Source organism: Pelophylax lessonae (genome assembly GCF_965119305.1).
Source record: "Pelophylax lessonae genome assembly, chromosome: 13".
NCBI classification, from domain to species: domain Eukaryota; kingdom Metazoa; phylum Chordata; class Amphibia; order Anura; family Ranidae; genus Pelophylax; species Pelophylax lessonae.
In genome coordinates this window covers 4,620,728-4,630,970 of record NC_138780.1, presented here as the reverse complement: position 1 = coordinate 4,630,970, position 10,243 = coordinate 4,620,728, and the positions used below count along the sequence as shown (strand labels likewise).

Sequence of the window (10,243 nt, the reverse complement as noted above, 5' to 3'; positions counted from 1 at the left end):
GATGGAAAGGGGAAACGCAGGAAAAACGCATGGCGTTGTGGGAGGAGTCCCATAAGATGGAAAGGGAAACGCAGGAAAAACGCATGGCGCTGTGGGAGGAGTCCCATAGGATGGGAAGGGCAAACGCAGGAAAAATGCACGGCATTGTGGGCGGAGTCCCTTAGGATGGGAAGGGGAAACGCAGGAAAAACACACGGCGCTGTGGGCGGAGTCCCTTAGGATGGAGAGGGTCACCGCCACACAGATACATTATTCCATCATTGTTTACTTTATCTGAGAGGAAAACATGAACAGCAGGAAATATTCAGGGATGGGAGGGGCTAAGGTTACCATGGTGATTATTTTTTTTATTAGTAACTGGGGGGATGGGTAATGAATGGGGTGGAGGGGGGAATCTGGTTGCTATGAGCAACGATCCACACAGAACAGTCAGATCAGGGGATGGTCTCCGGGAAAATGGCCGCCAGAGAGGACACTTCCTGTGTATAGAAAAAGAAAGGGGACGAGACTCTAGTGACGGGTCATGTGACGGTCAGGAGTGAGGTAAACTGTGTTCACGTGGGGTGATTGCGGGGCGCTGATTGGTCGGAGCTCTGCATATGGTGTCCTTGGACTGGAGAGACCGGAGAAATGCTGAAAGTGACAAGCCGCCTGCTGAGCCTGGGAGCCCCGATACGTGTGTGCCCGAGCCGGGTGAGGGCCCCCCAACACCCCATAATGTACACCCCATAATATACACCCTGTACACCCCATAATGTACACCCTGTACACCCCATAATGTACACCCCATAATATACACCCTGTACACCCCATAATATACACCCTGTACACCCCATAATATACACCTGATAGATACCCCAGATACATCTCTAATATATACCCTGTTAACCCCCCTGTATACCCCATCATATGCCCCTTATACCCAGCTATACCCCCACACTGGCTGACCCCCCCGTACCTGTCTGTCCCCCCCCCTGCACTCCACTGCTCCCTCCCCCCATACCGTCTAACCCATCTGTGCCCCACAATGACTGCCTCTGTCTCCACACTGACCCCCCTCGTACCCCTTTTCCCCACACTGACTGCCCCCCTTACCCCTGACCCACCCCTGTACCCATCTGACTCCTCTGTCCCGCACCTGTCTGAACCCCTGTACCCCTCTGCCCCACACTGACCCCCCCTGTACTGCTCTGCCCCCCTGTACCCGTCTAACCCATCTGTGCCCCACAATGACTACCCCTGTCTCCACACTGACCCCTGCCCGAACTGCTTTTTCTGTACACATCTGACCCCCCACCCCATTACCCCTTTGCCTTACGCTATCCCCCATCTGTACCTGGCTGCCCCTACTGACCTCCCTGTACCCCTCCGCCCCCCACTGACCCCCTCTGTATCCGTCTGACTCCCCTGTACCCCTCTGCCCCACACTGACTGACCCCCCCTGTACCTGTCTGACACCCCTGCACCCCTCTGTACCCATCTGACCCCACCCCTGTACCCCTTTGCCTCACACTGACCCCCACCTGTACCTGTCTGCCCCACACTGACTCTCCCCCCCCCCCCTGTACCCCTCTGCCCCACACTGATTGACCCCCCTGTACCCATCTGACACCCCCCCCCCCGTACTTCTTTGCCTCACACTGACTCCCACCTGTACCTGTCTGCCCCACACTGACCCCCCCCCACCCTTGTACACCTCTGCCCCACACTGACTGACCTCCCCTGTACCCGTCTGACACCCCTCTACCCCTGTGCCTCACTCTGCCCCCCACTGACCTCCCTGTACCCCTCTGCCCCCCACTGACTCACCCCCCCCCTGTACCCATCTGCCTCCCACTGACTGACCCCCCCACCATAACCGTCTGCCCCACTGACCCTCCTGTACCTGTATGACCCCCCCCCCCCGTACTTGTCTGACTCCTGTGTACCCCCCCCCCCCCTTTACCTGTTGGTCCTGCACTGAGTAACCCCCTTCTAAAGATTTAGTGATAAAGGAAGAAGAACTTTCCTGATATTCTTATCACACCCCTCCCCCTTCATTCTTCCCTCATCCTCCTGGTGAGAAGTGATGGTCCCCCTCTATAGATGCTGTGCCCCCCCCCCCCCCCCCCATGTATAGTGGGTACGATGGTCCTCATTGGTCCTCCCCCGGTTTGTGAGCTCCCCTGTCTTTGTGTTTTGCAGGGTACAGTGATTGTAGAACGTTGGTACAATGTCCGCCTGGCTAAGGAGGGGGAGGAGCCCTACCTGAACCCGCGGCGTCACCGGGTCTACCGCATGGTGGAGGACACAAAGCACCAGAAGAAGGAGAAGATGGAGCTGATCCTGACTCAGTCTGTACACAGTAAGTGCTCACAGTGCAGCGCCAGAAGCTGCGGTCTCACTGTCTGTACACCAATCAGCCGGCATTCCTCTTCCTCTTCCCTGCAGAGCTCGGCAGTCGCGGTGACACGGTGCTGGTGGAGAAATCGCTGGGCCGCAACAAACTTCTGCCACAGGGTCTCGCGGTTTACCCGTCCCCGGAGAACAAGCAGATGTTTGAAGAGGAGAAGATGGTGGGTATTCAGGGAAAGTGGGGTCACCTAAGAGAATGGGGTCCCCGGAGGGTGGGGCCCTGTCGCCCGGAGGGTGGGGCCCTGTCGCCCGGAGGGTGCGGTCCTGGCACCCTGTCCCCCAGGGAGTGCGGCCCTGTCCCTCAGAGGGTGGGGCCCTGTCCCCCGGAGGGTGTGGTCCTGGCGCCCTGTCCCCCGGAGGGTGGGGCTCTGCCCCCGGAGGGTGCGGTCCTGGCGCCCTGTCCCTGGGAGGGTGGGGCCCTGTCCCCCGGAGGGTGCGGTCCTGGCGCCCTGTCCCTGGGAGGGTGGGGCCCTGTCCCCCGGAGGGTGCGGTCCTGGCACCCTGTCCCCCGGAGGGTGGGGCCCTGTCCCCCGGAGGGTGCAGTCCTGGCACCCTGTCCCCCAGGGGGTGCGGCCCTGTCCCCCAGAGGGTGGGGCCCTGTCCCCCGGAGGGTGTGGTCCTGGCGCCCTGTCCCCGGGAGGGTGGGGCCCTGTCCCCCGGAGGGTGCGGTCCTGGCGCCCTGTCCCCGGGAGGGTGGGGCCCTGTCCCCCGGAGGGTGCGGTCCTGGCACCCTGTCCCCCGGAGGGTGGGGCCCTGTCCCCCGGAGGGTGGGGCCCTGTCCCCCGGAGGGTGCGGTCCTGGCGCCCTGTCCCCCGGAGGGTGGGGCCCTGTCCCCCGGAGGGTGCGGTCCTGGCACCCTGTCCCCCGGAGGGTGGGGCCCTGTCCCCGGGAGGGTGGGGCCCTGTCCCCCGGAGGGTGCGGTCCTGGCGCCCTGTCCCCCGGAGGGTGGGGCCCTGTCCCCCAGAGTGTGCGGCCCTGTACACCCGGAGGGTGGGGCCCTGCCCCCGGAGGGTGGGGCCCTGTCCCCCGGAGGGTGCGGTCCTGGCACCCTGTCACCCGGAGGGGCCCTTTCGCCCTGTCCGCCGGAGGGTGGGGTACTGGTGCCCAGTCCCCAGATGTTCGCCACGCCTTGCCCTGATAGGGTGTGGTCCTCACTTTCTGAGAGAACGGTGTCCCTGTACTGCTTCCTATCTCACCACTCTGATTCTTTCCCATAGAAACAAGCGGCAGTGGCACCCGGAGAACGCCTGCAGACGTGGACCGGTGAGAAGGTCAGTCATTACAAGGACTTTTATTTACACAAAGCTGTAAAATTTTCCTTTAGGTGCCACCATCATTTCCCCCCATCAGACATGCGTTCCGCCCTACCCCCCCCCCCCCTATATGCAGAGCGGCACAGGGAAGCGGCATTGACATGGCTGCCTGTTCTGCCTTACCGGTCCCCTCCTATCCATTCCAGGTGACATCGTAGTGCTCACCTGTGCGATTTTCATTTTTATAAACAAAAAAATAGCGACAATTTTGAAAAAATAAGTATTTTTCACATTCTTTTATATGAAAATTCTCCAAAAAAAAATCTAAATTTTTTAACATTTTAGGCCAATTTGTTTTCTGCTACATATTTTTGGTAAAAAAAAAAAAAAATCGCAATAAGTGTATTTTGATTGATTTGTGCATAGGTTATCGCGTTTACTAACTACAGGAAGGATTTATGTCATTTTTATTGTTTTTTTTTTTTAACTAGTAATGGCGGCGATCTGCGTTTTTTTTTTTTTTGCAGGACTGCGACATTGCGGCGGACAGATCGGACCCTTGACTGACATTTTTGATACTTTTGGGGTTACCAGTGACATTACTACAGTAATCAGTGCTATAAATATGCACTGTCACTGTACTAATGACACTGGCAGGGAAGGGGTTAACTGTATTGGTGATCAAGGGGTTAAATGTGACCCTAGGGGCGTGATTCTAACTGTAAAGGGGGCGTGGCTTGTGATGTAACCACAGAGACATACGATCCTACATAGCAGGATCATATGATCTCTGCAGTTACATCAAGGAGAATGACAGACGGCTTTGTTTACATCAGCCGCCTGCCTTTCATCCTCTCCAGCGGGAGATCGCGAGTGACCGGCGGACATCAGAGCCACCGGTCACTCGCGCGGGGATGTTAGGAAACGAGCGGGGGCGGGAGTGCGCCTCCATGGCGCACGCTCGCCCCCTAGAGGCTCGTGGGCGAGCGACGTAGCCCTACGTCGTTTTGCCTGTAGGGGGCTGACTGCCGCAGTAAATAGTCGTGCGGCGGTCAGCAAGCAGTTAAAATTGCGCACGCTCATGGAATGGGGACAAAGTACGGTACCTAAAAATCTCCATAGGTGACCCGTTAAAAATTTATTCAGGTTACCAGTTTAGAGATACAGAGGAGGTCGGGGGCGAGAATTATTTCTCTCGCTCTGATGTTCGCAGTGATACCTCACATGTGTGGTGCGACTTAAGTATGCGTTTGCCTCTGCGCATGAGCATGGAGACATGGGGACGTTTTTACATTTTTTTTTTTTTTTTTTTAGTAATTTTTTAATTACTAGTAATTTTATTAGTAATTAATAATTTTTTTTTAGAATTTTTTTGTATCACTTTTATTCCTATTGCAAGAAATGTAAATATCCATTGTAATATAAATAGGGGGTGACAGGTCCTCTTTTTCTAGAGAAAACATTATAGAAAACTTTACTGTTTTCTTATTTTGTTCGTTAAAAAAAGTGTATTTTTTTCCCCCAAAAAATTGCGTCCACTGGGCAAATACTAAATTGTTAATTACTAATAAAATTGTCACACTGTATTTGCCCAGTGGACGCAATTTTTTGGGGAAAAAAATACACTTTTTTTTAATTACAAAAATAAGAAAACAGTAAAGTTTTCTGTAAGATTTTATCTAGAAAAAGAGGACCGGTCACCCCTATTTCTGTTACAAAAGTGATATTTACATTTCTTGTAACAGGAATAAAAGTGATACAAAAAATACTAAAAAAAATTACTAAATTGTTAATTACTAATAAAATTATCACACTGTCATTTTTTTAGTATTTTTTTGTATCACTTTTATTCCTATTACAAGAAATATAAATATCCCTTTGTAATATAAATAGGGGTGACAGGTCCTCTTTTTCTAGAGAAAACATTATAGAAAACTTTACTGTTTTCTTATTTTTTTAATTAAAGTGTATTTTTTTTTCCCCAAAAAATTGCGTCCACTGGGCAAATACAGTGTGACAATTTTATTAGTAATTAACAATTTAGTAATTTTTTTTAGTATTTTTTGTATCACTTTTATTCCTATTACAAGAAATGTAAATATCCATTGTAATAGAAATAGGGGGTGACCGGTCCTCTTTTTCTAGAGAAAACATTATAGAAAACTTTACTGTTTTCTTATTTTGTTTGTTAAAAAAAGTGTATTTTTTTTCCCCAAAAAATTGCGTCCACTGGGCAAATACTAAATTGTTAATTACTAATAAAATTGTCACACTGTATTTGCCCAGTGGACGCAATTTTTTGGGGAAAAAATACACTTTTTTTTAATTACAAAAATAAGAAAACAGTTAAGTTTTCTATAAGATTTTATCTAGAAAAAGAGGACCGGTCACCCCTATTTCTGTTACAAAAGTGATATTTACATTTCTTGTAATAGGAATAAAAGTGATACAAAAAATACTAAAAAAAATTACTAAATTGTTAATTACTAATAAAATTGTCACACTGTAATTTTTTAGTATTTTTTGTATCACTTTTATTCCTATTACAAGAAATATAAATATCCCTTTGTAATATAAATAGGGGTGACAGGTCCTCTTTTTCTAGAGAAAACATTATAGAAAACTTTACTGTTTTCTTATTTTTTTAATTAAAGTGTATTTTTTTTTCCCCAAAAAATTGCGTCCACTGGGCAAATACAGTGTGACAATTTTATTAGTAATTTTTTTTTTAGTATTTTTTTGTATTACTTTTATTCCTATTACAAGAAATGTAGATATCCTTTGTAATAGAAATAGGGGTGACCGGTCCTCTTTTTCTAGAGAAAACATTATAGAAAACTTTACTGTTTTCTTATTTTTTTAATTTAAAAAAGTGTATTTTTTTCCCCAAAAAAATTGCGTCCACTGGGCAAATACTAAATTGTTAATTACTAATAAAATTGTCACACTGTATTTGCCCAGTGGACCCAATTTTTTTGGGGAAAAAAATACACTTTTTTAAATTAAAAAAATAAGAAAACAGTAAAGTTTTCTATAATGTTTTCTCTAGAAAAAGAGGACCGGTCACCCCCTATTTATATTACAAAGGATATTTACATTTCTTGTAATAGGAATAAAAGTGATGCAAAAAATTACTAAATTGTTAATTACTAATAAAATTGTCACACTGTAATTTTTTTTAGTATTTTTTGTATCACTTTTATTCCTATTGCAAGAAATGTAAATATCCTTTGTAATAGAAATAGGGGTGACCGGTCCTCTTTTTCTAGAGAAACCCATTATAGAAAACTTTACTATTTTTTAATTTAAAAAAGTGTATTTTTTTTCCCAAAAAAATTGCGTCCACTGGGCAAATACAGTGTGACATAAAGTTTTGCAACGATCTCCATTTTATTCTCCAGGGTCTCTGCTCAAAAAAAAAATCTACAATGTTTGGGGATTTTTTTTTAACTTGTAAACAACAAATGTCAGAAATATTTCTGGTCCTCAGGTGGGTAAAGAAATCTTAAATAACAATGTATCCGGTCAATGTATCAATAAATCCCACCCGGGGGGACACATACCATCGGAGCGCCGATACTAATCCCACCCGGGGGGGCACATACCATCGGAGCGCCGATAATAATCTCCCCCCCCCCCCGTATCCTGATGGGACGGGAGGAGCACCATTTGTCAATATTTCCCTCATCATTGGTCAGTCCTGACATTATTTTGTGCTCATCGATTTAGGAGTTCCAGATGTGATCTGCGGATAGGATTAGACAAAATGTCACTATTGATTATTGATCTCTGAATATTGACATCTTGCGTCCGTCAATTCACACCCACCTCACTTTAAAAAGCTAATTTTGCAGCCGTTTTTTTTTTCTTGTTAAATTCGGAGACACACAATGGAGGTCATAGGCTGCCGGTGTGGCGGGTTTGGGGTTTCTGGCGTGCGTCTGCACCTTTACCCACCTAAGGGCCGGGCCTATTTCTGACATTTGTTGTTTACAAGTTAAAATCAGAATTTTTTGCTAGAAAATGACTTAGAACCCCCAAATATAATTTTTTTTTTTTATAAGCAGGGGCCCTAGAGAATAAAATAGAGATCGTTGCAATACTTTGTCACACCGTTTTTGCACAGCGGTCTTACAAACACAATGTTTTGGGGAAAAAAAACTTTTTTAATAAAAAATAAGCCCAATTTTTCTTTTTTTTTTATAATGTGAAAGATGATGTTACGCCAAGTAAATAGATACCCAACACGTCATGATTTAAAATTGCGCACACTCATGGAATGACGCCAAACTTCGGTACTTAAAAATCTCCATAGGCAACATTTTAAAATGTTTTACAGGTTACCAATTTAGAGTTACAGAGGAGGTCGGGGGATGGAATTGTTGCTCCCGCTCTAACGATGGCGGCGATACCTCACATGTATGGATTGAACGCCGTTAAAATATGTGGCCGCGACGTACGCTATTCACTATTCGACTATTCACTGTTTATGAATGCCTGCTTCCCTATTCACTGGTTGTTAAGGACGCCAGCGGGTGCCGGCTCCTCCATTCACTGGTTGCTAACGACGCCAGCGGGTGCTGGCTCCTCCATTCACTAGTTGCTAACGACGCCAGCGGGTGCCGACTCCTTCATCCACTTGTTGCCAACGACGCCAGCGGGTGCCGGCTCCTCCATTCACTGGTTGCCAACGACGCCAGTGGGTGCTGGCTCCTCCATTCACTGGTTGCTAACGACGCCAGCGGGTGCCGGCTCCTTCATCCACTTGTTGCCAACGACGCCAGCGGGTGCCGGCTCCTCCATTCACTGGTTGCTAACGACGCCAGCGGGTGCTGGCTCCTCCATTCACTAGTTGCTAACGACGCCAGCGGGTGCCGGATCCTTCATCCACTTGTTGCCAACGACGCCAGCGGGTGCCGGCTCCTCCATCCACTGGTTGCCAACGACGCCAGCGGGTGCCGGCTCCTCCATTCACTGGTTGCCAACGACGCCAGCGGGTGCGGGCTCCACTATTCACTTTGGTGATAATGTAAAGGTCGATTCCTCGTTGATATATAAAATCTCTGAACATTTTTTTTTTTCTTTCTTCGCAGACTGTAGACTTCCTGAAAAACTCCCGTCTGGAGGTCAGAATAAGGGAGGAGTCGGGATGGACGCTGAGCAAAGAGATCATAGCTCGCCACTTGTACAGAAACGTAAGCCGCTGAGTTCCTCGTCTGTTACACTCGGCGGGTGTGGTAGTGTTGGCTCTGTGATTCGGGATATAGAATCGGACGTTGGGTTGTCCTGCCCATGCCAGTGGAAAACCTTTTGTAAATAATGGTAGCCAGTAGAGGTTATATCATGTTTTGTCATCCAGCATCATCTAACCCCCCCCTAACCTGACAATCCCTAGTGCCTGGCCCCGCCCCTTTCATTGATTGGATTTTAGTTCTATCAATCGTGGATGTTACCTATGCAAACACAGGAACGTCTAGAATCACCCCCTCCTTCCAACTGACCCCCACCCAGTTTGATATTTGCATAACTCCTCCCACTGCTTGCATCAGGGCTGAAGGCTCTTGGGAGGAGTACTGGGGCAGGGTGCTGTGATGTTTTCAGGAAGCCATGTACAGCGCCCCTGCTGGCCTCGTGTTGTCTGGTTCCAGAATCTCCCTTCTGAGCCCACAGCAGCCTTACCCATACAGAAGCCCTGTGAAAGGCCCGCAGCAGCCTTACCCATACAGAAGCCCTGTGAAAGGCTCGCAGCAGCCTTACCCATACAGAAACCCTGTGAAAGGCCCGCAGCAGCCTTACCCATACAGAAGCCCTGTGAAAGGCCCGCAGCAGCCTTACCCATACAGAAGCCCCGTGAAAGGCCCGCAGCAGCCTCTCCCATACAGAAGCCCTGTGAAAGGCTCGCAGCAGCCTTACCCATACAGAAACCCTGTGAAAAGCCCGCAGCAGCCTTACCCATACAGAAGCCCTGTGAAAGGCCCGCAGCAGCCTTGCCCATACAGAAGCCCTGTGAAAAGCCCGCAGCAGCCTTACCCATACAGAAGCCCTGTGAAAGGCTCGCAGCAGCCTTACCCATACAGAAGCCCTGTGAAAGGCCCGCAGCAGCCTTGCCCATACAGAAGCCCTGTGAAAAGCCCGCAGCAGCCTTACCCATACAGAAGGCCCGCAGCAGCCTTGCCCATACAGAAGCCCTATGAAAAGCCTGCAGAAACCTCTTCCATACAGAAGTCCTGTGAAAGGCCCACAGCAGCCTTACCCATACAGAAGCCCTATGAAAAGCCTGCAGAAACCTCTCCCATACAGAAGCCCTGTGAAAGGCCCACAGCAGCCTTACCCATACAGAAGCCCCGTGAAAGACCCGCAGCAACCTCACCCATACAGAAGCCCCGTGAAAGGCCCGCAGCAGCCTTACCCATACAGAAGCCCTGTGAAAGGCCCGCAGCAGCCTTACCCATACAGAAGCCCTGTGAAAGGCCCACAGCAGCCTTACCCATACAGAAGCCCCGTGAAAAGCCCACAGAAACCTCTCCCATACAGAAGCCCTGTGAAAGGCCCACAGCAGCCTTACACATACAGAAGCCCTATGAAAAGCCTGCAGA

General features: G+C 49.0%; 1 protein-coding gene across 1 annotated transcript in view; it reads left to right on the top strand.

Annotated features, from left to right (window-relative positions):
• Window positions 1–554: 554 nt before the first annotated feature.
• MRPL9 (mitochondrial ribosomal protein L9) overlaps window positions 555–10,243 on the top strand; it is a 12,430-nt gene continuing 2,741 nt past the window's right edge. Inside the window, exons 1-5 of the mRNA XM_082275788.1 lie at window positions 555–693; window positions 2,185–2,344; window positions 2,431–2,555; window positions 3,612–3,665; window positions 8,741–8,842. Of these exons, the coding sequence (XP_082131914.1) occupies window positions 631–693; window positions 2,185–2,344; window positions 2,431–2,555; window positions 3,612–3,665; window positions 8,741–8,842 (504 nt within the window). The 5' untranslated portion in view covers window positions 555–630. The remainder of the gene's footprint in view (window positions 694–2,184; window positions 2,345–2,430; window positions 2,556–3,611; window positions 3,666–8,740; window positions 8,843–10,243) is intronic.